Source organism: Mesoplodon densirostris, chromosome 10 (assembly GCF_025265405.1).
Source record: "Mesoplodon densirostris isolate mMesDen1 chromosome 10, mMesDen1 primary haplotype, whole genome shotgun sequence".
Lineage (NCBI taxonomy): Eukaryota > Metazoa > Chordata > Mammalia > Artiodactyla > Ziphiidae > Mesoplodon > Mesoplodon densirostris.
Genome location: NC_082670.1, coordinates 8,447,916 through 8,474,918, shown reverse-complemented (window position 1 = coordinate 8,474,918; position 27,003 = coordinate 8,447,916). Strand labels below are relative to the sequence as shown.

General features: G+C 43.5%; 2 protein-coding genes across 5 annotated transcripts in view; both read right to left on the bottom strand.

Annotated features, from left to right (window-relative positions):
* GCNT2 (glucosaminyl (N-acetyl) transferase 2 (I blood group)) overlaps window positions 1-27,003 on the bottom strand; it is a 126,638-nt gene that overhangs the window by 33,149 nt on the left and 66,486 nt on the right. Inside the window, exon 1 of one of the 4 annotated variants that reach the window (XM_060110023.1) lies at window positions 792-1,716. The exons of the other annotated variants lie outside the window; for them this stretch is intronic. Within the exon in view, the coding sequence (XP_059966006.1) occupies window positions 792-1,716 (925 nt within the window). Of the gene's footprint in view, window positions 1-791; window positions 1,717-27,003 lie in introns of those variants that run through there. 4 annotated transcript variants of the gene reach the window in all.
* LOC132497226 (N-acetyllactosaminide beta-1,6-N-acetylglucosaminyl-transferase-like) lies at window positions 2,277-26,494 on the bottom strand. The gene is made up of 2 exons (XM_060110299.1): window positions 25,390-26,494; window positions 2,277-2,332 (listed from the first exon to the last, which is right to left on the bottom strand). Exons 1-2 carry the CDS (start codon window positions 26,306-26,308, stop codon window positions 2,277-2,279), a joined length of 975 nt encoding a protein of 324 aa, XP_059966282.1. The 5' UTR covers window positions 26,309-26,494.

The window sequence follows — 27,003 nt, the reverse complement described above, 5'->3', positions numbered from 1 at the left end:
GCATGCCTCTCATACCTTGGCCCCAAATTATCATGAACAACGGGAAAGACTTCACAGTATATAGAAACAAGAGGCTGCAAATGCAAATTTCTAATAAGAAAATGGGACTTAAAAATTGAGAACTGACTTTGGGTCCACTCCAGCTAGAATCTCTCTCGTATGTTTCAACTCACTGTTACCCATTCTTCCAGGCAATAAAATATCAGACGAGATTTACTGAACCCAGTCGGTTGAGACCTGGACACCTGTTCAGGCCTAAGACTAGAAACGTTTAAGCCACAGTGATAATTTGGAAACATCCAAAGAGGAGTCAAAGATTCTGAAAACAGCCCCCGGGAGCTTTGAGCATCAGTGTAATACTGTGTAACAGCCTCTGAAAGAAACACTACCTATTTCAACTCCTAAATTCTACAATGCTTATTCAAAATCAGTCTCATTATGTTATAGCTGTGCTTATCGAGGACTACGAAAGACATTCATTCCAAAGACTGAGCTACTGTATGTCAATTATACCTCAATTTAAAGAAAAAAGACTGAGCCAAAGGTCGGGAACCATGTGATACACCTTCAAAGGTAGTTTTGCCGGAACTCCGGGAACCCGGCATATTTATTCTATCTCTATATAGCACAGTTATAAGACAGTAGAGCTGTCACCAAACTGTCACTATAAAGCAAGCAGACTAATAGCTTTCTAAACATTTTTTTCCCAAATAATTTCAAAGAGGAGCTGAATGTTAGCAAACTCAATTGAGTATGGATAAGAAAAAAGGGGAATGGAAATTCGTACCTACCTGGGATCCTATTAAGTGTCACCCAGAAATGTTCATCCGGAGAAAAGGTATCTTTGGACCAGTGTAGCAGATCAATGGCCCTTTGGTCTTGGAAGACAAACTTGACAAACTCTCTGGTAAGGGCCACATAGGCAGTGCCAAAGTAGATGGTCAGCTGGTGTGGAGGGGAGGTTTTCAAAATATTAGTACTTTTCACAAAAGAGCCACCTCTGCCTAAGTGCTCTCGGTGGACATATTTAGTCCGCTTTATTGCATGACTGGGAGGCAGGACCCCCGGGGTAATGTTTTTCCCTTTAAATCTTTTCAGATACTGAATGATCTCCCTGTTGGTTTTCAGGGGGAAATCTTGCCCACAGGTGTTGATGGTGTACTTCCACGGAACTTCAGAAGCTAAAAGGTCTTCCAGGCAGTTCAGGTCAGCCTGGAGCCTGGAAATTCCTGCATAGACCACAGGCTCTACCTTTGAAGCAAGAAAAGCATTCTGGAAGCAACTCAGTAGCTGCCACACAGATTTCTTAAACTGAGTTGTGGCTTTCTCATCCACGTGAATGCAGTAGACGTTTTGGGGCATATAGACAGCCCTGAAGAGTCTTTCGAAAGTATCGAAGTCCTTATGGATGACCATGACATATGCCAAAGGGAACACAGCTTCTTCTTTCGACAGGGGGCTCGTGATGTAGTGATTCTGGATCAGGTAGTCCTTGCAAGGGACACTTCCCACAGGTGATGTCAGTGTCTTTTCCCACCAAAAGGATGACTTATCTTCTAAGGCGTAATTACAGGCATGTATCTTAAAATCCCTTTCATTGGAACTATTCAGCTTCCCGTAACTTTTTGGCTGGCTTAATTGGCTATTGTAAAGTATCACAAAAATAACCACACTGACCACCGTGAAAGCAAAAAAGCAATACCTCCAAAAGCTCATTATTTTCACTTCCCTGGGGAAGGAGTCTCTCTCCAGGGATTGAGAAACCATCGGGTCCTGAAACCACAGGTGTGAAGAGGTTGAATTGAACCTCCTTTGCCAATCTTGAATTTCAACAGTTTCTCAAGAGGGCTTCCTTTTCCCAGGTCCTTTAATCCTCATTTATTCTCTGCTTCTGGGTGGCATCCATCCTCTCTTGGTGATGGCCAGGGATGCTTCTTAACGCGCACTGGTCTTCATGCCTCGGTGCTGAATCCCGGCTGCTAGCAGAATGCGTCTGGCTCAGCCCAGCCTCCGGGAAGCCCTTCTCATTTGCATACAAGACGCCCGTGGATCTTAGCAAGTTGCGTTCTGGTCTGGAATGACGGCTCGTTTCACCCAGGCTGTTTCTCTGGCTTTACCCCACCCCCTCCATCCAATCTATTCCGATCTGATCTCCCTTCTCGTCTCAGGCTTTCCCCTTCCTTTTCGAATTAAGTGGTTCTCATTTTTCTGGTTAGCCCCGCAACCTGCTAGCCGTCCTTGGAAATCACAGCCTTTTCGACTTCTGCTCCTTGGGTTTATTTCTCTTCCTGTTTCTCTGCCACTTCTTTTCCTTTCAGTGTTACCTCTACCTCTGGGCATAAGCAGACACAGATAAGGAAAAAATGCCCTTGCAACATGCCTAAGTAGAAGATTATCAGAGGCGAGGAAAAAAAAAAAAAGTCTGATAGAGAGGTAGGTGTTCCCTGAATTAAATCAGACAATTTCTGATGATGTTACATAGTACCTGTATGTCTGTGCAGGCTGTGAGTAGAGGGGAATAAGAATTACACTCTTGGGGGCATGAGATGAGGGTAGAAGGAATCTAGTGACTTTTGACATTAAAGGGTGGGTGTGGAGGCATAAATGAAATAAACACACCTTAGTTCGTCTCCCTGGGAGAAAGGTGATACTCTTTGTTCCTAGAGAACAAGAGGTGGTTCCCATTTCACACAGAGCTTCAGATAACCTGAGCTGCTCACACAGTATGATCCACCATATGTGGAGTGACTAGCCACTGGGTCTCTTTAAAAGCCAGACATCTTCAGACTAGAGGTCGTTTCATAGAACTCAAAAGATTCTCCTTTCTACCCAACCCCCTCTCCCACTTCCTCACTCTGAAGAAAGATCAAAGGCTTCCAGGGCTGCTGCAGAATTCCTGGAAGTATCCGTCAGTGTAATTCAGGGGAGCCAGGAAGAGAAGCCCAGCAGGTCTGGTCACACTGCAGATGCTTTCTCCTAGGTCACCTGTGCCCGTGCTCAGCAAACATGCAGTGCGTTGCAGACTAATGCCCGTGGTAAGGAGGCTTCTGGAGGAAAGTTACTGGCCCAGCTAATAGATCAACTCTGGCAGCCACAGGAGCTAAAAGTGGCCCTGCTCCCATCCCACTCGCGCAGTCAACCCAACTCTCCTACCTGTCTGGGCATGACGTGGCAACTGAAGCAGCTGCTTCTGTTAGGAAGGCACTGGTGTGTAACGCAGCAATCTCCCTGCGTCCCTTCCCATCCCACACCACCCCTTCATGTCCTACAGCTCTGGACTAATGAATGACAACCGTAGCATGGATGTGACTGAGAATGAAAAAGGTTGCCTGCCCAGCAGTAAACAAAGGATGGTGCAGCCATCAAGCCATCACAGGACAGCCGCCCCTGATGGTGAGCCCTGAGGGAACTCAAGATGGAAACAGGATGCCTGCCATGAAGCCATCATGACGCCTGCCACTGCAGCCACACCCAATGGTGCACCCTGAGGAGACTCAGGATGAGAAAGCACAGGATGCTGGCCCCAGAGACCTGAGGTACATATCAAAGGAATGATCTCGATGAGCCCAAACTTTTGCATCTTCTCATACATAGGAGAGTGCTAAATTCATTTACTTGAGATGCCTGGTTTTCTTTAATTAACAGTAATGCTTTTTTTTTTTTTTTTTTTAGTACACGGGCCTCTCACTGTTGCGGCCTCTCCCTTTGCGGAGCACAGGCTCCGGACGCGCAGGCTCAGCGGCCATGGCTCCCGGGCCCAGCCGCTCCGCGGCATGTGGGATCTTCCCGGACTGGGGCACGAACCCGTGTCCCCTGCATCAGCAGGCGGACTCTCAACCACTGCGCCGCCAGGGAAGCCCAACAGTAATGTTTTGATGGTCCAACTACCTGATCTTTGTTGCAAAAACTCCTATGTATCCTGGTCCCTCCCTCACCTCTTCGGAGCTGTCCCAGGCTTGAAGTCCTCAGAATGTCCACCGAATAAAACGTAATTCTCAATTTTTAGGTTGTGCGATTTTTTTTCGGTCAACACGACAGATACTGATTTGGAGACAGGCCCAAAGAGTTGGCAGGGATCTTAAAGATCACCTAACACAACCCTGTATTTCACAGATGAGCAAACTAAGACCAATACAAATAATTTTTTCAAAGTCATTCAGCCAGATAGAAGCCAGAGCCTTAATTCTGCAGCTCCCTGGTCCAGATACTGGAGCCAGTCTAATTAGCTTCAAATCCCAGCTGGTCACTGACCAGCTATACGAGCAGGGTAGAGTTACTTAACCTCTCTAAGCATCAGGTTCTTTGTCTGCAAGATGGGAAACAACAGTGGTTCCTATATCACATGGTTGTTAGAACATTAAGTGAGATAACTCTTGTTCAGGGTTTATGCATCTGTTCGTATATGTTCAATAAGCATTAGCAATTATTGCTGCTGTTGTTTCCCTTTCGAAAAACATCCAACGTTTCTGACCCTGTTAAGGAACTGATATTTTTGATTTCTGTTCTTAGTAATGGAAAAGAAAAACATTTACGTTCTTAAGGCTTTCAGATGGGTTGGTTTATTGCCACTCTAAAAGAATGAAGGTTCAATTTCACTCTTTTCCTTCCCCATCATTATCTTCTTTCACCCCCGTGCGGGGGGGCGGATGTAGAAATGTGGGTTCATGAAAGGAAGTACTGAATAGTCTGCTTTGATACTTTCAGTTCCCTTTGTTCTTACTAGACCCACATCCTTTTCTGCGAAGTAAATGGCAGGGATCAGCAGGACTTGGGAGGAGAGGCAGAGGGAAGTGGGCGCAAAGGGCTCTCAGTGCAGGTTCTGTTGGTTTTCCCCCTCCCCTTGTCTCGACCCTTGATCCTACAAGGGGGAGCTCTGATCCAATGCCAATGCAAAGCAAACTCAACAAATCTTTCATCATGATTTAGTCAAAGCAGGTTGCAAATGAGAAGTGGCTACAATGTGATTAGCAGCTCAAAAGAGCAGGATCCCAAACCCCTTCTCTAGTCTGTTCTGCCTTATTTACAATGATGTAGATGAACAGCCCGAGATTAGAATGCGATGCCTTTTTTAGCGGTTGGCCCAGCTGTGGGTTTGTTTGGCCTGGTATCTGTGGCAACTGAACAGGAATTTTCTTCCCGCACATAATTGGGTAGGCTAAGCTATTAACTTCCAACCAGGACAGGATTTCTGTTCCCTTCACTCTAGTTGGCTTAACATATTGAAAACGGTGGTCAAGTGGACATTTTGTATCACTCCCTGCCTCTCTCCGCCCCCAGGGTAACCTTTACTGTCACAATCCAGGAGACAGCACAAGGACAGCCACTAACAACACATAGTTAGCTTGGCTCAAACCTTAAAACAAAAGGCTAGGTGATGGGGTGGGGGTGGGGGCTTCTGGAGAACACGGTGGGATATTTTTTCCTTTACAGTCACTTTAGTTCTCATTAGCCTCGTTTGAGCTGTGCATCTACCCCCGCTGGTCTCTCAGAGGCAAACGTGAATGACTTCTTGTAGGGGCAGCGCTACAGTCTGGGCCTGACCTGTTCCCAAGTCCTTATACAGTTCTCCTTTACCTCTGATTGCTTCTTTCGGCACAATTGCTGGCTATGGAATCAAGGCAATGTTTTTTTGTTGGGCCGTCTCATCTCTCCCAAGGTTACACCATCCTGCTTCTCATCGAAGGCTTTGGTGATGTCATTCTGACAACCTCAAACACTGGCCACAAGCGTGACCCAGACAGGAAACAAGAAAAGGTCTCCCAGCAACCAAAATAATGATCAGACATGGTAGGCTGGATTCACACACTCAAATGTGTACAGGCAGGTAAGCGAGAAAAGTAAGTGAAAAAAGTTGGTGAAGCTGGCGGAGGGCAAGAAAAACAGGGCTAGTGAGTTCACGAGCGGCAGCAAACACTTGGCCACGGTGTTGTGGACAGGGAGGGAGGGTGCAGGTGGTGGTAAAGAGCCTTCAGGCGCTTGCCCCACCTACAGCAAGCACGTCCCTCTCAAAGGCAGCCCTGAACAACGTGGGGTCATGGGGCCAGGGCTGCTAGCTCCTCAGATATTTGAAGAGGAAGGAGAAATCTGAATTGTATTTGAAACAATTTCCAAACTCTTTAAACGTTATCAAGTAATTAACAAATTTTTAAGACACGAGTGCATGCACACATATGCACCCTGAAGACTGCACTGGCCCCCAGGAAGCAGTTTATCGTCGTCTTTGGTTTAAGCATCAAAGCTCCTGTATTTGAAGCTCTCTTGAGGCTTAGCTTGTTCACTTTTAGTGTAGACACAATCATAACAAACTTTCTCAGATCTAAGCAGATAAGAAATCACAAATGAGAAGAGGAATGTAGAACTGGTAGATTGGGCACCCTTTTGTCAGCAATAAGTGATACACTCAGAGTGAAGTAGGTTTGAGAAAAACTCCAAAAGTTTCCATTAAAAACTAAAAATAGAGCTACCAAATGACCCAGCAATCCCACTCCCAGGCATATATCCAGAAAAGATGAAAACTTGAATTTGAAAAGATATATGCACCCCAATGTTCACAGCAGCACTATTTACAATACCCAACACATGGAAACAACCCAAGTACCAATCAACAGACGATTGGCTTAAGAAGATGTGGTCTATATATACATATAAGTCAGACAAAGACAAATATGATATCACTTATATGTGGAATCTAAAAATTACTACAAATGGATCTATATACAAAACAGAAACAGACTCACAGACATAGAAAACAAACTTATGGTTACCAAAGGGGAAAGGGGGTAGATAAATTAGGAGTATGGGATTAACAGATACAGACTACTATATATAAAATAAACAACAAGGATTTACTGTATAGCACAGGGAACTATATTCAATACCTTGTAATAACCTATAATGAAAAATAATCTAAAAATAAAATTATACACACACACACACACACACACACACACATTTAACTGAGTCACTTTGCTGTATACCTAAAACTAACATAATACTGGAAATCAACTATACTTCAATTAAAAAAAAAAAAGAAAAACTCCAAAAACAGTGCAAGATCATTCAATTAAAGAATGACTGGCATTTGTACAGCCCCATGACCACTTTATTACTATAGATCAATACCTCTAGTATTTAAAATTATCAAATAAGTTAATGAAAGGGCTTGAAAACTGTGAAGGCCAACCCAGTGCTCTGGGGTTGAAAACAAGCAGAGTACAAACACTCTGAAATATAAATTTATTAATATATTCTTGTACATATATTTTGCACAGTCTATTTAAAAAGGAATTTCTGAAATATGTTTATTCAAATAGTTTTTTTTTATTATTAACCATTTTGTGCACAAAAGGGAAGCCTTTAAATTACCTAGGAAGCTCACAATTCTGACAAAACTTTTTCTGAAAAAAATGTTAGGCAAATATGTCTACCACATGCTTCTATATCAGACGTCAGTGCTTTTTCTGTAAAGGGCCAGGTAGTAAATATTTTAGGCTTGAGAGCCCTTTGGTATCTGAGGCAACCACTCAACTCTATGACTGTGTTCTGAAAATTCTGAAAGTAGCCATAACCGTATGAGGTTGTGTCCTGCTAAAACTTTATTCATGGACACTGATATCTCAATTTCTTATTATTTTCATGTCATAAAATAATTTTTTTTCTTTTACACCCATTTAAAAATGTAAAATCATTCTTAGCTTGTGGCCAGTACAAAAATAGGCCAGATTTAGCCCCCAGGCTGTGTTTCACTGGCTGATTTCTTTTCTAGATAATAATCAAGTTTCTCCAGGCCTAAATTTTGTAATATCAGAGTCTTTGCAATCACTTTCCAGAGGAAGAAATGTGAAATGAGGGGAAATGGTAACGTTGGTCATCCTTGTACCTGCATGAATCCCTTTGCACACCCCGTTGGGGTTACAGTGCAGAGCGCTGGGCTATATGCCTTGGTTTCCCTTCTTCTGTAAAACAAATATATTAGGAACACTCATCTCATAGCGTTCCAAAGAGATTTAAACAGATGAGTACCTAAAAAGAGCTTAGAGCAATGCCTTGCACAGAAGGCGTACTCAACAAAACTTACAGAATCTCTCTCTCTGTTGCCAAACTTGGTTCATATAGAAACTGAAGCACCCACCCACCTTCCTAGCTACCTTTAGTGAAGCAGAACAGTAGTGCTTGACAGGTCATTCTTCACCTAAAAGACCCCAAAGTACAGGTGGGAGCCATCAAGGCAGCGCCAGCCCCTTCAGCCCTCTCCCTACACCCCAGAGTAAGGGAATTGTCCTTCATTCCCAGTTGCAGTCTCTTGAACCTGTTCTCCAGAGACCCAGTGAGCTGGTGCACCCTGCAAAAAGGTTGTGATAGAGCATGCTGGCAAAGACCAAGGCTTTGGAACAGGGTTTAAATTGGGCTCTGCTGTTTACTATGTGACCTTAAGAAAGTTTCTTGGGATCACTGTGCCTTAGTGTCCCAATTTTTTAAAAAGCGTCATAGAAAGTCTATGAAAGTAAATCTGGCTAAGAAGCCTTCTGTATTTTACTATACTATTCCGCATACCGTCACCCGAGCTTAACCTCATTCTTCCAAGATCACACTGCTTTTTCCTGCGTCCCTAGCAGCCTCCTTTGGGTAGCAAATTTCTTTCCCTCTTGTGGTGAATGGCCCAGATTTAATTCCAGTTTTCCAAGCAAAAGCAAAAACAAAAGCAAAAAACCAACACACACAAATTTTACCTTTGGCTATATTCTGTTAAATCTCAAGGGATAGAACTGGGGACCCTTTGTCTTTCTATACAACTTTTCTGTTTCCAAATGTGTGCTCTGAGAAAAAAGATGGTAAATTCTTAAGGAGAAGACCTTGCATGTCCCACATCTTTCCAAATCTGGGATATTCTTCTGGTACCCTTCTCATACAAAGTACTGCCAAACTCCTCCACCCCCATAATTTTGAAAGTTGAAGTTGCAAGGAGATGTTTCTGCTAAGAGACAATATTTTATCATTCAGCTGCTACCAGAGATCTGTATTTTGAAGATACTCAAAGAAAACAGAAGTCTTAAGATAGAGATAGGCAGTGGCTTCCTCCAACAAATAATGTTAATAGCCCTATTAAATTCTTGACTCGTTTTCAGTTTATTCAATCCACTATCATACTAGCTTCTTTCCCATAGAACCTGTCATTTACTTGAGTTTAGACAGTTTGTTAGGGGAGAGTGCTTGGATAAATCCCCCAAAGCAGATGTTTCTTTTGCTTTCCTAGAAATTAAACCTGGAAAAAATTTGCCTCCAAGATATGTTCTGTGTTTGTACTGAATTGAAGAAAATCTTTGCATTTGATTCTCCTACTAGTTAAAGTGGTTTTAGATTCAAATTTTATATTTACCAATCCGTCCCTTTAAATGACATCCTTAAACTTGATCCTTTCCCTTCAAAAACAATGGGAAAATTGTTATAAATAGGGTCTGCTTTGGTCCTGGTCTGCCTTGGTTAGGGCTCTCAGGTCTGATAGTGTAGTTTTGATTACTACCCTTCAGTGTGTCTTAAATGTGTTGTAACCTACATAACGGAGTAGTTTCAGTTATCTTTTTTTTTCTTCTTCTTCCAGTAAATGATCAGTGCTGTTCTGTGGAACATAAATATCTAGGGCACTACATTCTCGGTCCCGAGATGCCTTGGTCGTTGGAAAGACGAGCAGGAATGTGTAAGGGCAGTACTTAGGGTGACCAACTGTCCAGTTTGCCTGGGACTGAGGGATTTCCCAGGACATGGGATTTTTTTAGTGCTAAAACTGAAAAAGTCCTGGGCAAACCAGGATGGATTGGTTATCCTAGATACCATCGGTCCTAAGCCCTCACTGCTGAAAGATATACCAGCTACAGGATGTTCAATAACTGATCAGTATGGAAGGAGAGGAAATGCTGAAACCATTGATCTGGGTGAAAGGTGCAGGCAGGTCATAAAAAGTCTGCAAACTGTAGTGCAGACAAACTCTACATGACCCTTCCAAACATATCCCTGAACCACTGAGGCATGAGGACGAAATGATGTACATTTGTGGGGTAACTTTATAGTGAACCTAAAAGAATACACTTAAACCCTTCTAACTACACAGATGTTCCCCAGTGGCTATAAGAATGTGTTAGTAGCAACCTATACAATGAAGGGAGAACCTAAAAGGACAATAACTGTTATTACAGTGTTAACTATATCTAAAATCCCCTCCCTCCACCCCACGTATGACTTGGCACATCTTCTTTCTGTAAAGAAGGAATTAATAGAAAAATATTTGGTCTTATGAATGGAAATGCTTTTATTAACATTTATAATAAATGGGCAATGAAGCCAGCAAACGTTAACTCATTTTACGGAACAGTGTAGTCAACTAGCCATTTGATCTCTCTGACTCTTAATTTCCATATTTGTACAACTTTAGGAACTAAAGATGTTCCCTAAAGCTCCTTTCAGCTCTAAATGTTGTGATATTTCTAGATTCTGCACAGAATAAAGAGGAGGCTATTTTTACAGGAAAACTGCTTTAGGGAGTTTTGCTTAGATTAAGTGCAGGAGAAAGTTGAAAATGTGATAGCACAACTGACCAGAGAGAAACCAAGAAGGCTTTCTTGGAAGTGGAGGTGGGGAGCAGTTAGTCTAGACAGACCAAAGTCCCGAGGGAGGAGAAACCCGACGGGGAAGTGTTCAGCCTCTCCAGGAGACCACCCGACACCTAGCCGGGACTTCAGGGTCTGGGGTGGGCAGTTTTCATAAGGGACATGGGAGGGCATTTGGAGTCCTAGGCAGGAGGGCCTTTTTTCTGTAGAACCCCAAGGAGCTCAAAGAAGTAGCTCCAACTTGAACTGAGGGCAGAATTACAGATTTTCGATGAAGGAGGAATTATGTGAGGATTGGGGCTAGGGAAGGGGGTACATAATGAGGAAATATCTAGAAGAGGGGGCTGAGCATGGCAGGAAGCTAACTCCTTTAGGATGATCTTAGTATCTTCAGCTTGCTTAGGAAAGATTGCAGTTTTATCCTCTGATATTTTCACAGTTAAGTTCTGATCTTTTAAATCTGGTTGAAGAGAAAGATTATGGGGGAATGAATATCATGGAAGTAAGTACAGAGCTCAAGGGTAAAGGCTTTGAAAGTACAATCTCCAGTCATCCGTTCTCTGAAAACATGGCATTAAAGTGGATACAAAGTAAATATATTTGGAAAGAAAGGACAGTCTCTTCAATAAATGGTGCTGGGAAAACTGGACAGCCATATGCAAAAGAATGAAACGGGACCCCTATCTTACACCATATACAAAAAATAACTCAAAAAGGATTAAAGACTTGAAGGTGAGACTTTTTTTTTTTCCTGGCTGTGCCATGTGGTTTGTGGGATCTTAGCTCCCTGACCAGGGACTGAACCCAGGCCCTCAGCAGTGAAAGCGTGGAGTCCTAACCACTGGAGGGCCAGGGAATTCCCGAACGTGAGACTTGAAACCATAGAACTCTCAGAAAGAAACGTAGCGGGGTAAGCTCCTTGACATTGGTCTTGGTGATGACTTTTTGGATCTGACACCAAAAGCACAAGCAACAAAAACAAAAATAGGGTTTCCCTGGTGGTGCAGTGGTTGAGAATCTGCCTGCCAATGCAGGGGACATGGGTTCAAGCCCTGGTCCAGGAAGATCCCACATGCCACAGAGCAACTAAGCCTATGTGCCACAACTACCAAGCCTGCGCTCTAGTGCCCACGAGCCACAACTACTGAAGCCCACATGCCTAGACCCTGTGCTCCGCAACAAGAGAAGCCACTGCAATGAGAAGCCCGCGCACAGCAACCAAGAGTAGCCCCCGCTCACCGCAACTAGAGAAAGCCTGTGCGCAGCAATGAAGACCCAACGCAGCCAATAAATAAATAAATTTAAAAAATTAAAAAAACAAAAAAGCAAAAACAAGTGGGACTACATTGAACTAAAAACCTTCTGCACAGCAAAGGAAACCATCAACAAAATGAAAAGATAGCCTAAGAATGGGAGAAAATATTTGAAAATCATATATCTGATAAGAGGTTAGTATCAAAAATATATTAAAAAACTCATACAACTTAATAGCAAAAAAACAAACAATCCAATTAAAAAATGGGCAGAAAGGGCCTCCCTGGTGGCGCAGTGGTTGAGAGTCCGCCTGCCGATGCAGGGGACACGGGTTCGTGCCCCGATCCCGGAGGATCCCACATGCCGCGGAGCGGCTGGGCCCGCGAGCCATGGCCGCGGGGCCTGTGTGTCCGGAGCCTGTGCTCCGCAACGGGAGAGGCCACAGCAGTGAGAGGCCCGCGTACAGCAAAAAAAAAAAAAAAAAAAAAAAAAAAAAAAAAAAAAAAATGGGCAGAGGAACTGAAGAGACATTTTTCCAAAGAAGATATACAGACAGCCTACAGGTACATGAAAAGGTGCTCAACATCACTAATGATCAGGGAAATGCAAATTAAAACCATAATGAGATATCACCTCATACCTGTTAGAATGGCTCTTATCAAAAAGACAAGAAATAACAAGTGTCAGTGAGGGTGTGGAGAAAAGGGAACCCTTGTGCACTGTTACTGGGAATGTAAATTGGTATAGCCACTGTGGAACACAGTGTGGAGGTTCCTCAAAAAATTAAAAATAGAGCTACAATGTGATCCAACAAGTCCACTTCTGGATATTTATTCAAAGCAAATTAAAACACTAACTGGAAAAGATATATGCACCACAATGTTTATTGCAGTACTATCTACAATAGCCAAGATATGGAAACAACCTAAGTGCCCATTAGTGGATGAATGGATAAAGAACTTGTGGTATATGTATACATATAGTTGTGGTATGTATATATAATAAAATATTATTCAGCCATAAAAATATAATAATAAAATGTTGTTCTCGAGAAAAAAAACCATAATGAGATATCACCTCATACCTGTTAGAATGGCTCTTATCAAAAAGACAATAAATAACAAGTGTCAGTGAGGGTGTGGAGAAAAGGGAATCCTTGTGCACTGTTATTGGGAATGTAAATTGGTGAAGCCACTGTGGAAAACAGTATGGAGGTTCCTCAAAAAATTAAAAGCAGAACTACCATATGATCCATCAATTCCACTTCTGGGAATTTATCCAAAGGAATTGAAAACACACACACACACACACACACACAAACACACACACACACACATATATATTCAGCCATTAAAAAAAGAGGGAAATCTTGCCATTTATGACAACATGGATGGACCTCAAGGGCATTAAGTGAAATAAGTCAGACAGAGAAAGATAAATATGGTATGATCTCACTCACATGTGAATCTAAAACAACAAAAAAACCCCACAGATACAGAGAACAGATTGGTGGTTGCCAGAGGCGGAGGTGGGTTAGGCAAAATGGAGGAAGGGGGTCAAAAGGCACAGACCTCCAGTTATGAAATAACTAAGTCATAGGGATGCAACGTACAGCATGGTGACTGCAGTTAATAATACATTATTGTATCTTTGAAAGTTGCTAAGAGAGTAGATCTTAACAGGTTTCATCACAAGGAAAAGAAAATTGCAACCGTGTGTGGCAATGGATGCCAGCTAGACCTACTGTGGTAACCATTTCACAGGATATACAAACATTAACTCATTGTGTTGTACACCTGAAACTGATATACTATTTTGTCTTAATTATATCTCAATTTTCAAAAAAGGTAAACATATTTGGGAAAAAACTTCTTCTACTCATGGCTTTGTCCAAAAGCGTGTCAAGAAAGAATGTCACGTACTATTCAGATCAGAGAATGAAAGACAGGCGTTGAGAAGCCACATTAAGAACTGGTTAGTTAGGTCAAGAAAATTTTCAGGACTTCCTTGGTGGCGCAGTGGTTAAGAATCCTCCTGCTAATGCAGGGGACGTGGGTTCGAGCCCTGGCTGGGAAGATCCCACATGCCACGGAGCAACTAAGCCCATGCACCGCAACTACTGCACCTGCTCTCTAGAGCCTGTGAGCCACGGCTACTGAGCCCGCGAGCCAAATCTACTGATCCTGCAAGCCACAACTACTGAGCCCGTGTGCCACAACTACTGAAGCCCATGTGGCTAGAGCCCGTGCTCCGCAACAAGAGAAGCCATCGCAATGAGAAGCCCTCATACCGCAACGAAGAGCAGCCCCTGCTCGTGGCAACTAGAGAAAGCCCACACGCAGCAATGATGACCCAACGCAGCCAAAAAATTAAAAAAAGAAAATTTAATTTTCTTTTCCTCTATTAGGAACTGTCAGTGTTAATATGGGCTGCAGCATGTAATTTTTGAATTGGGCTCATCGTGCTGTATTGTATTTTTATGATCTACATGAAAAGAATCTGAATGGAAGTAAAACCTACCTGCAAAAACTGCATGGCCTTGGGTCTGCATTAAATGGTATAATCCATGTTCATGTAAAAAAATGGCTCTCAGAATGTTTGCTTTCTTTACCTTAAGTTCATTCAGCATTGCTTTCATATCATTCTTGATCTAAATAAAGTCAAGCAATCAGTAATGATGTAATGATGAAAATACAAGTAATGAATATGAAAAAAAGAGAAAAGTAATTGATACAACTGCTGCTTAGTGGGTTCCTTTTTTTTTTTTTGCCGCACAGCGCAGGAAATTCCCTATAACGGTTGCTTTGGATGTAGCTTCCTAAGACTGCAAATTGCCCACTCCAAGACCCAGAAAAAAATCACTAAAAATCTTAGCAGGGTCATTTGCTTCATCAGATGATGGGTTACTGCCATCAGAGCAGCAGCCCTGTAAAAACCCAGATCTGGTCTTTAAAATAGGGTCCTCTGATGTTAGGTTGTTATTTTTACTTCTTTGGTGCAGAGTTAGGTGCTCATTGGTTAAGCTCACAGATGGTGGACCTTGGCTTGAGCTGGCGCTGCCCCCAGGATGAACTTGGCATTGAGAAGCATTCCCAAGATGAGCAAGATGCTTTGGAAAAACAGAGAGAGAGAGAACAGTGCCATTGCTGTTGACTAGAGGCAGAAAGGACTTCAGGAAAATTCCCAGAAAAACTGAACACGCTGGAAGATGCTGTCTGAAGCTACCCTATTAAGATTTGGCAAAGGAATCTAGGCTCTGTGTGTGTGTGTGTGTGTGTGTGTGTGTGTGTGTGTGTGGTGGTGGTGAAGGGGGCAGTGGAGGGGGTGATTTGCAGCTGAGTTGGCAGCAGTGCTGAGGGGCATATTAAATGTCATTTCAGTTATTTCCAGTTCAATAAATATTTATTCTTATCCCACTGGATGTGCCCTATGTTGAGCTGCCAAAAATGTAAAAGACGCTGAAGAGATAATAGTTGTCAGGGTAATATGATATCCATATTCACAATTATAGTTCAAAGAAGATTATAGAATGGCATAAAAGAGTTACAACTGGGACTTTCCTGGTGGTCCAGCCAAAAAAAAAAAAAAAAAAGAGTTACAACAAAGGTTTACAAAATGTACAATAGAGAAAAAAAAAAAATCAGGGAACACTCCCTAAATGACAAGGCATTGAATGCAGACCTATTCAGGCCATTATTTAAACAGGAGAAATAGAGGAGAATGACCCAAGGAAGGAGACTGAGAAGAAAAAAAGTACCAAAGGCAGGAATACAAGGCGTGGTTTTTCTGCAGTGTTCCTTTCAGGGAAGGTAGCGTGGGAATTGATTAATCAGTGATATTGATGTGATCTTCAACAGGGATATGCAACCATCCAACATCCAACGTGCCACGCTGAGATGTTTGTATTGAATAATTCAATAAGCTGTTGAAAAATGTCACTGAAGCTTTTGGAATTGAGAAGTTATTCTTAGAAGAAAAATATGTTGAGGGTTAGAATGTTTTGAAGAGGGCGACTTGGGCCAGAGAGACCACATGGATGGGTCTAACAATCTACTTGAGAGATTGGCAGGATGGGCTGGAGTTAGAGCAGTAATGATGGGAACCGATCGGTGATACTCCCTAGAAACCTATCACACACACAATGTACAGAATGTGCTGATTAGGTGTGGGGGGCTGGAAGAGGAGACGTCGGCTGACATGGAGGACAGCAGTGCCTGTCCCAGAGGTTCTGGAGAAGGAAGGGGGTTTCTGGGGAGTAGGGCAATGGAAGTGGGGGCACCTGAGCAGGTGCCAGTGGGACCCTCAGGAAGAGATGCCCAAAGGCCTGGGAGGAACGCAGAGAGGGCCTGGGAGCACGATGCAGGGTCATGATTCATCAGGACAGGAATGGTGATGAGCCTGGAGACCAGTGAGATCACCAAGGGAGAGAGAATAGCAAAAGCCAAAAAGCAAACTGGGGAAAAGACTCACAGGGGTTGTTTACTGAAAACTTCACTCTCCCTAGTGCTGCATTTCACTGAGAAGAGTGGCTCTAAAATCAGCTATTACCCAAGTCTCAATTCAGTAGTTGGTAACCAAGAAACGAGAAGAACAGAATCCATTTAAACATAAGTTTCCAAAGAGGGATTATAAAAGCATCGCCCTTTAACACTTTTGGCAACACATGATAGCTTTTTCTTAATGTTGAAGTTATTGCTCAAAGTTCTGTGACAAAGTATTGTCCAAAGACTGCTGGCTTCAGATCATCGTCTCTTCGTGGCACTTTTACCCTATCTGCATTTTCTGAGTACAAACAACTTTTAGAAAAGAGTCATTCTAGGGACTTCCCTGGTGGCACAGTGGTTAAGAATCCGCCTGCCAATGCAGGGTACACGGGTTTGAGCCCTGGTTCAGGAAGATCCCACATGCTGCGGAGCAACTAAGCCCGTGTGCCACAACTACTGAGCCTGCGCTCTAGAGCCCGTGCTCCACAACAAGAGAAGCCACCGCAATGAGAAGCCTGTGCACTGCAACGAAGAATAGCCCCCATTCACCGCAACTAGAGAAAGCCCATGTTAAGCAACGAAGACCCAACACAGCCAAAAATAAATAAGTACATTTATTTAAAAAAAAAAAAGAGCGATGCTATACATTGCATTGAGGATGGGGGCAGCACACTAGATTAGAAATAGGATGATCTGAATTTGTGCCCATACTTTGCCAATTACTAGCCAATCAATAAATCCAGCAAACATTTAGAGAAGGTATACATCCTACCGGGAGATTAGGTTACAAAGCCAATATGCACAGGGAAGACAGCATACAGTCAAAATTCCTCTGGAGAAATCCTTTGGGAATATGCCACGTTAAGATGGCACAGAGTCTCTCCATAATTCCAATGCTGACAATTTTCCTTTTAACCTTGGTCCATATGGTGGTTTCTTCTTACGAGCACCAGATGAAGAAGTTAATTTGAGCTGAGGAGCCATGTCATGAGATGCACACCGTATCTTTAAGATTCGTGAGCATGGGAACCAAGACCCATCATGGGAATGCAGAATCCACCTTGCTCACTGTGGACCCCAGACTCACTGGGTGGAATGGAGTGCGGTGGAGGGATGGCCATTTAGACTTACATACACTGTGAGTGTGCACATGTGTACGTGTGTGTGTGTGAGAGAGAGAGAGAGAGAGAATACAGTTGAGTTTGTGCAAGTGGAATGACACCAAGGAACCAGGGTTCCATTGCTCGTGTGCCAGGCGTTGTGCTAGGAATGAGGAAGAAGAAATTAGCTACCCCTGCAGGTCAGTCTAGAAGGCCACTAGGAGCACAAACACAGCATTGCAAGACTAACTGTAGTACAATGTGGTACAGGGGGATGGAGTCCACAGGAGGGAGAATTAGGAAAGGCTCTTTAGAGACTATGACTCCAAGCCGAATCTTCAAAGAAATGCACATGCCAGTCAGAGGAGGGAGAGGGAGGAAGAGCGTTCTAGAGCATTCTGGAGGGGAGCTGGCATGAGTCGAGGCAGGGAGGCTGAAAAGCGGCACATTTGGGACCCACGCGCTGTCCGGTACAGCTGGTGTGCAGTGTGGGATGGGGGGCGGAGCACAGGGCGAGCAGGCGCTGCAGAGGTCAAGGGGCCACACTGCAATGAGCTCCCTTCCAGCAAAGGGGCGAGGACGTGAGGCTGTATGTGACGGGGATGCACAGGAAGTTTCTAAGAAGGTGAGAGACGTGATCATGAGACCGACGTGCATTTTTATCAAGGTCATTCTGTCACTATGGAGGATGCATTAAAGCAGGCTGAGGATGGAGTCAGGGAAAGTAGAAAGAAATCAGGCTACCGTAGGAGAGAGAGGAAGAGAGAGGGATGGTGGCACCAGCCATGGAAAGGAGGCCAACAGCCAGATCCCATTCACTAACCATTTACCCTGTACCTGGCAGGAGCCGAGCCCTTGCACACACACCCTTGCGTCTTCAGCCCACAACCCTATGAACTGGGTGCTGCGAGGTCAAGGCATCCCCGTGTCCGTCACACGAGGGCCTCACCCACGTCACGCCAGGTCCAGCCCTCACCCCCGCCCCCTTGGCTGCTTTTCTGGCTCCTGAACACATGGCGCCCTTGCTCACCTCAGGGCCTTTGCAATCTCTCATCCCTCTGCCTGGAACCTCCTTCTTGTTCCGATGGCTTGTTCTCATTTTGGAGGTGTAGTTCATGTGCTACTTTCACTAAGAAGTAGGTCCCTTCCTGCGTCAGCCTGCTTGTTTCCTTCATAGCACTTAGAATCTCTAATTATCTGTCTACTTTTTATTGCCTGTCTCCTCCTTCTAGAATACTCCGTGAGAGTAGGGGGACTTATATGTCTTATTCACTATTATATACTTATTCACTATTATTTCTCAGTACCCAGCACAGTGTCTAAGTGCTCAATAAATATTTATTGGGGTAGGGGTAGGGATAAATTAGGAGTTTGAGATTAACATAGACACACTACTATATATAAAATAGATAACCAACAAGGACCTACTGTATAGCCCAGGAAGCTATACTCAATATTTTGTAATAACATATAAGGGAAAATAATCTGAAAAAGAATATATAGAGATATATATTCATATATATACGTATATACATATATATATATGAATCATTGTAAATCAACTATATTTCAATAAAAAATAAAAATAAATTTATTGAATGAATATCCATTTTACAGATGAAGAAAATAATAATAACAGTAAGAACAATAGAAACTAACACTCAAAATATGTGCTGGGCACTGGTCAAACTCATCTAAGCCTCACAGATTTGATGTAAATATCATTATTTCTCCCATTTTATAGATGAAGAAACGGAGGCTCCCACATTTAGGTAACTTGTCCAAAGTCACAAAGCTGTAAATGGCAGAGCAGAGATTCAAATTCAGGCAGTCTGGCTCCAGGGTCCAGCTTTCAACATCTACGCTACACGGATAATCTAAGACTGGGCCTTCCAGTCGTCGGGTCACAAGGCTGGCGATGGAGGAGCCAGGATTCCAACCTGGTTCTCTCGACTCTGGAAACCAAGCTCCAGGGCTGGAGGGATGGGGGTGGTGAGAACTGAGGAGAGAGAAGCCGGCCGGCAGGTCTAAGCTAACAGAGGGCGGTGTTGATTGAGGGGCACACAAAGGCGAGCATGGGTTGAGTTCTGAGCGTGTAGAATTCCAGGTGCCCCCTGCACGCACTCTCTCCTTTACTGTGCTTCCGGCTTTGGGAGCAGGACACGTCACTCAGCCCCTCTGATCCCATCCTCACACTTGTAAAATGTGAATTTAGATACCGACCCAACAGGATTCTTGCGACGATTAAACTGAGATAATGCAGACCCATGGGCAGATGTTCATAAACATTACTCTCCTGATCTTTTCTGTACCTTCGGCTCGCACGGAAAAGCCAACATTTTCAGGAAAATGGGCTAAGTATCCAGATGACATAAGGAACAAGAGAGAAAATTCCTGGGTGGGTCCAATTATATAATCATTCCCCAAGCTTAATGAGACTTAGAATTAGCTAAGTTTCATCTTCTGAACACTTGCTGTTATTGCAGTAATCAAATGAAGAATTCATAAAACTAGGTTCAATTTAACCTAAGCTTACTACATAAATCTTACCTCTGCTTCCCCCTACTTCCCCCTAGATGTTTCTTTTCATTCTTTTTTTTTTCTTTTTTTTTTTGGCTGCGCTGCACTGCTTGCGGGATCTCAGTTCTCTGAACAGGGATTGAACCTGGGCCCTGGCAGTGAAAGTGCTGAGTCCTAACCACTGGATGGCCAGGGAATTCCCACTTTTCATTCTTATTTCTTGCTAGGTATATGCAATATTTGTCTTTGGACAAGCCACTTATTTTAATCTTAAATTTCTCATCTGCAAATTGGGAACAACAGTCCTCCCCTTAATAGAATTCTTATAAGAATTAAAGGAGATAATGTGTTAGAAATTCCTCTGCAAACTAAGTACTATCCAAATATAATAATTATTATTAAAAAGAAATATAAAGGTATATTTGTATAAAATTATCAAATTTATATTAAATAATTAAGTTATTTATTGATATACTTATTATTTATATCTATAAATATAAATAAAATATAATTTTATTTAAAATATTTTTATGACGGACTTCTCTGGTGGTGCAGTGGTTAAGAGTCCACCTGCCAATGCAGGGGACACAGGTTTGATCCCTGGTCCAGGAAGATCCCACATGCCGTGGAGCAACTAAGCCCGCGTGCCACAACTACTGAAGCCCGCGCACCTAGAGCCTGTGCTCCACAACAAGAGAAGCCACCACAATGAGAAGCCCGTGCCCCACAACGAAGAGTAGCCCCTGCTTGCCGCAACTAGAGAAAGCCCACGCACAGCAATGAAGACGCAACGCAGCCAAAAATAAATAAAAATTTAAAATAAATAAATAAATAAAATGTTTTTATGAGGGAAGAGAAGTATGCTTATTGAGATCATGCCTTTTCCACAATGGTAATTTAATTAGTCTTCTCCAAGTTATAATTGCCCAAGTGCTGAAAACTGTATACCTCATTAAATCTTGTCCTTCAAATCCAGGTGGAGATGCTCACTGAAACCTCCCTGCCTGCAGGACCCTGAACCACCTTGCAGTGGGCGTGTGCTTTTGTCTGGCAGGCATCACAGTGAAGAACCATCCTTCACCATAGCCTGCCCTGAACTTTTAGCTCTAGGGTGAAAAAGTGACGCAAGAGAGGCTGGTCAGCATTCTTCCTGCCCCTGGTTTGTTTAGGGATAGGATTTGGACCAAGCAGGACCAAGCTGACGACTTCCCTGAGCTGTTGCTGGAACTATGAGGAAAAAAATCTTTCTTTTCTCTCGGGAGTGCCGGCTGCGAGAAGAAAGCAGATGGAGCTACTTCTGAGCCTCTCTGACACCACGTGGGGAGGACCAAACTGAATAAAGTCAACCCAGTGACAGGCAGACAGACAGACAGATAGAGTGACCAGTTCAGACCAAACTGGGACTTCCCAGGCTTTAGCATGGAAGGTCCCATGCCCAAGACCCCCCTCAGACCTGGGCACACAGGGACGGTTGGTCACTTCACAGAGACAAAGAGTCCTGCATATACCATACCAAGCCTTGATCCAGCTTTACTCGGAGGCCCTCCTTGGGCACCTCAATTCTATGACCCAGTAAGTTCTAGGGTCTGTTTAAGCAACTCTGAGTTGTGTTTCTGTCACATGCAACTCAAAGAGTCATAACACATGCCCAAAGAATGTCCACATATAAGGCACAAAGTTAAAAAAGCAAAAGAAATCAAAGTAGGAAACAAGCTATTTTTAGCATTGAAACATGAGGAAATGTGATCATGTGGTCCTTTCTGAAGTTGAGGTAATTTATTTGACGAAGGGGCTCCGGAAAAAAAAAAAAAAAGATGTATACAAAATGGAAAAAAGAAGCGGCAAATGAAAACATTCTTATGGAACAAAAACCTCATGGCATGAGAAAGGTCAGAGAAACGCATGAGCAAAAATCCAAAACAACAAGCTCAAGGCAGTGAGGGGAAAAAAGTAGCTGAAGTCAAAACATGGAGCAGTTTTGCCTTTTCATTAGAGACAGACCCACCGTAAAGTGGGACAAGAAGACAAGTGAGCCACAGAAATGGACTGTGAAAAAACTGGACAAGCAGAGGCTTCTGTAGATCCTCAACAATTCCAGAAGACTTAAAGCAAAACATCTCAGTGGTCTCTGGCACTCCACCCTGGGACAGGTTGGCCAAAGAAAATGCTATGGGAATAACCAGAAAACCTAGAGGAAGTGAGCTTTTCTTAAGGTGACATACAGCAGTGATTACAAAGATTGGAGAAGTTAGAAAACCTCAGCGTGCACCAGAATTCGTACAGCGTGCATATGTCAGAGCCGCATGCTAACCCTAGCCCTCAAGCGCTATAGGATGAGTGAGAGAAATTTGTGCTCCAGAAGGGTTTCCTTTGAGAATATGGCCAGAAGGGAGAAATCTAGACAATCCATCTGTACACAGCCACACAGGGTGGAATGACAACCACTCTTTCTGGCCTTCCCTGAAGAAGGATGTGAGACTGGGGCCCCCAAGGGACATGGCCCGGCACCATTTCTATATCTAATGCAGTTTGGAAAAAACTTAAGTGTTGAAAACCAAGAGAGAAGTCATTTTCTCAACAGAAAGACAACATGAAAAAACAACAACAACAACAACACTGTGAAGATATGTGATTTACTCTTACCTCTATGAGTATACTTTCTATTGAGTCTCTATTTATTTATTTATTTGCCGTGCAGCGCGGCATGTGGGATCTCACTTCCCCAATCAGGGATCAAACCTGCACCTCCTGCAGTGGAAGCACAGAGTCCTATCCACTGAACCACCAAGGAATTCCCGAGTCTCACTAATTTTAAACTAGTCTCGTTTTGTTGTCTGATATCATCTAGTAAGTAACAGGGTACTAATCATGTTCTTGGTCTTAGTCCTCTTGTGGGTGTTTCAGGGAGCCTGATATGACTGTGCCGGGTCTTTCTAACACAAACACTTTAATTTAGGATGCTTAGGATAAAAACAGAACGGAACTTTGAGGGAGGCAAGGAACAGCACCATCTGAACTTGCACATTTGCGAAAATGTTTACGCTGTATTTACCGAAGGAGTTTTCCCCTTAAAACATGACACTGAAAACAGAAGACGTGATATGGTAAAAGGCTGTCTGGTAATAAAGAACCAGATTCACGCACCAAATCCTAAATCAAAAAGAACACTCAAGTGGAAAACCACTGAAGGGGCTGGAGCATGTGACTGAATTTTGCATCGCCTTTGATGATGGGGAGGTCCATCACTGGGGCTAGAGCATGTGATGGCTTGTTTTCTTTAAATCACTTGTAATTCAGGAAGGGCCCACCTACAAGCAGGATATCTTCCTGCTTGCTCCCTGAACCAGGATGCCATCTGGAATGTAAGAGAGGAAGGAGGCAAGACCCTAGGAAATGTCACGTTATCCTGAAAAACATCCCCTGCAGAATCAGACCGCTGAGGTTCTCTTAGCGGGGCTCTCATCTCCGATTTCCTACACGGGTAATGAAAGGCATTTGCCAAGGCTAAGGGGCAACAAGATTGTTGGGAGTCCAGACTCATCTCTATGAGTATACTTTCTACTGAGTCTCACTTTATTTATTTATTTATTTATAAATAAAGGCATTTTGGCCTTTCTACAAATTCTCGACAGCTGCCTGCTAGGTGTTTATGTGGTTCTGGGTATTGTGTCCTCTGCAAAGAAAGGCATATGTAGGAACGAAAAGGATCTTGCCTCCTGGGGCCCTTAGTTTGTAGCTGGGGAGATTGGAGATTCCAAGAGGCTATTTATATGGGGTCATACTGTCGCTGAGAGAGGGTAGAAGCCAGCGAGTCACCCCACAAACCTACAGCAAAAATGGTCTTGTCTCCTGCCTTGTCTATTTCACCAGGGCTGGAAAGGAGGAGGGGGTAAGGAAAAAAAATGGGGGGTAAGAGATTATTCTTCCTCCATTTTGTTAAATTGATTTGACATTGATAAGACTGACCACCCTTCTGCAAACCAAACAGACATTTAACACTAAGGCAAACCCACGTTTTTCTTTTTTTTTTTTCTTTTTTTCAGGCTTCTGTGAAGTTACGAACTGCCTTCATTTTCGTATGATATCTATGGCATCACGAGGCTAGTATCAAATCTTTATAAATCCTAAGGGAATAGTGAAAATAGAAAGGGAATAAATATTTAAATATGCCAATCAGCCTCTAATTACCTAATGCTCACCGATTAGATGCCAATGATGGAAACAACCGATAAAAGGTGAAAAGATGGCCATAGGAAGAGGGAGGTCAAGAAAGAGAGCTTGCACAGCTCAAGAGCAAGCCCTGTTCACCAGGCCAGTCACCCTGGGATTCAGAGACCAAACACGGTATTTTCCAGAGAACGCTGGCATGTTTATCGCCCAGCAGGCCCCACCCTGCAGCCTGAGAGCACCTACCAGTGTTTCCAACTTGGCAACCCCCCAAACACCAGAACAATGATTGCTTTTCTCTTGCTATAATAATGCTGTCGAGTTCATCAGAGATCCATTTTGTACTTTTCATTGAGTCCAAAGCATGCTGTTTCCTTCGGAAGAAACCCTACCATGTTTTATATAGTTTTAAAAATAATTGATCTGGTCTGTTAGTACAGATAGAACTGCTTTGATGAGAAAGGAAGGAGCTTCTCCTGGAATCTCATTATTTATCTGAAGGTAAAATAGATATATATTTAAAACTTTATACCTGTGGTACAGTACATGCATGAGTCTAAATATTTCTCTGCTCACGGGGTCTTAGGGAGACCGCTGTGGTGCCATAGTAAAGTCTCATGCTTTGCCACTCATTCATTCCTTCATTCCTTCATTTTTATTGAGCATGTGCTATGTGTTCTACGCAGGGAGGATACAGCAGTTAACAAGATAGAAAATGACCCAACTTCACGGAGCTAATACAGAGGAGGCCAAGAACAAATCCATGCAAGTAAGTAGATAGGCTATTCCAGAGGATAATAAACTCTGTGAAGGAAAAAAGGTGGGGTGGTCAGCTCAGCTTCTCTGAGCTGATGACCTCTGGCTGATAAGAGGGAGCCTGTGAAGGTCTGGGGATAGGCAGGGGAGTGGCCAAGACAATGGCCCTGGGGTTACAGTAAGTCTGACAAATTTGGGGGAAAGAAAGAACACCAGTGGCGATGGAGAACCATAATACCGATTGTGGTTAAAGATTAATAAGATGATGAATGCAAAAGAACAGGATGAACTGCAAAGCAACACCACGAAAAGGTATGATTTGGCTTGGTTAGAAGACTGTATTCTAAAGAACATCCTTCTTTAGATGTTTGGAGTTTATAAAGGATGCAGGTGAAAACTATATATTTCTGTTTTCATCTTCTACTTCTAATAAAAAGGAGCTGGCTCTCGAAAAGCCCTTTCAAGGATGGCACGTGGCCTTCACGTGAAATAGGAAATCCCACATACCTGGAATCCTATTGAGCGTCACCCAGAAATGCTCATCTGGACTGAAGGTGTCTTTGGACCACTGGAGCAAGTCAAGAGCCCGAGGGTCATGGAGAACGAAGTTGGTAAACTCTCTTGACAGGGCAACGTAGGCAGAACCAAAGTAAATGGTGAGATTGTGGGGAGGAGGCGGTTTCAGTGCTGTGGTTCTTATCACATAGGAAAGCTCTTTGCCCAGGTGCTCTCGGTGGACATATTTAGTCCGTCCAATTGCGTGAGCCGGAGGCAGCACGCCTGGGGTGATGTTTTTCCCTTTAAATCCTTTCAGATACCGAACGATCTCCCTGTTGGTTTTCAGGGGGAAATCTTGCCCACAGGTGTTGATGGCGTATTTCCACAGAACCTCAGAGCCTGCAAGATCTTTGATGCAGTGCAGGTCAGCCTGGAGCCTGGAAATGCCACCATAGACCACGGGTTCCATCTTGGAAGCCAGAAAAGCATTTGGGAAGCAGCTCAGTAATTGCTCCACTGCATCTTTAAATTCAACAGTCGCTTTCTCATCCACGTGAACACAGTAGATATTCTGAGGCATGTAAATAGCTCTGAAGAGCCTTGCAAAGGTGTCGAAATTGTGATGGATGACCATGATATATGCCAAAGGAAATTCAGCTTCTTCTTTAGATAACGGCGCTGTGATGTAGTGGCTTTGAGTCAGGTATTCCTTGCAAGAAGACGTCTCATAGATCATGAGTTTGTTTCTCCAGAGGAAAGGTGTTTTGCCACTGATAAAGGATATGCAAACTTGACTCAGCATCAAAGTGTCCGAGTTATTTAGCCTCTGGAAGCCTTGCTCGCCCCCAAAATTGAACACGTAGAACACGATAAAAATGATTACACAAGAGACAGAAACTATAAAGAGGTAACGCATCAATGAAGGCATTGCCTCCAAGAGGAGATTTCAAAGACCGTCAAAATCTAAGTCCTCTCCCAAACTTACTTTTTTCTCTGAGTTCTTATTTTGGTGCATACTCCAGCAATTCGTGCCCTGAAGGAGACACTGTGAATTCATCCGGTTTCATCCCGGGAATCCGGCGGCTGGCGCACACCCCATGCTGATATCCCGCCTCGTTCTCTGCCTTTCAAACCGCCTTTGTCTACATCCCGGTAGCAGGTTGCTTAAGCCCAGCCTTTTTCCCTCCCTCTGGCTCCCAGCTCCCAACGGCTGGCTGTTTCACTAGAACTCTGGTTTTAGTCTCCTTTTCCCCTGCAGATTTAGTTTCTCAGATCTCTTTTCCTTCATTTCCGAAGGGTTTTTTTCCCCCTCTTGTTACTGTCATTCAGAGAATCAATACAGTAAGAACGAAAGTTGAAATGATGCATCCTGGCAGGCGTGCCGTTTCCTGCTACTCATCCGACAGGCTGCGGTACTCCCCCCGCCCCCACACCCTTGTTGCTCGTGGCGACGATCCACAGCCTGGTCCCTCGACTCTTCGAGCCCACTCCACGGGGTATATAATGTTGCCTCCGTTCTCAAATATGCCGCTTTAGTGAAAAAATGACTGAAGTGACGAGATCGAAAATTAAAAAAAACCCTCATCAACCGGGCTCTTTTGTAATGCTTTCTAGCCCCGCCCT

Excerpts from the sequence above, each read along its gene's own strand:
- LOC132497226 (XM_060110299.1), bottom strand. The coding sequence starts at position 26,308 with ATGCCTTCATTGATGCGTTACCTCTTTATAGTTTCTGTCTCTTGTGTA. Across the intron at positions 2,333-25,389 it reads GACGCTCAATAGGATTCCAG|AGGTAGAGGTAACACTGAAA; the intron begins GTATGTGGGATT and ends GCTTATGCCCAG.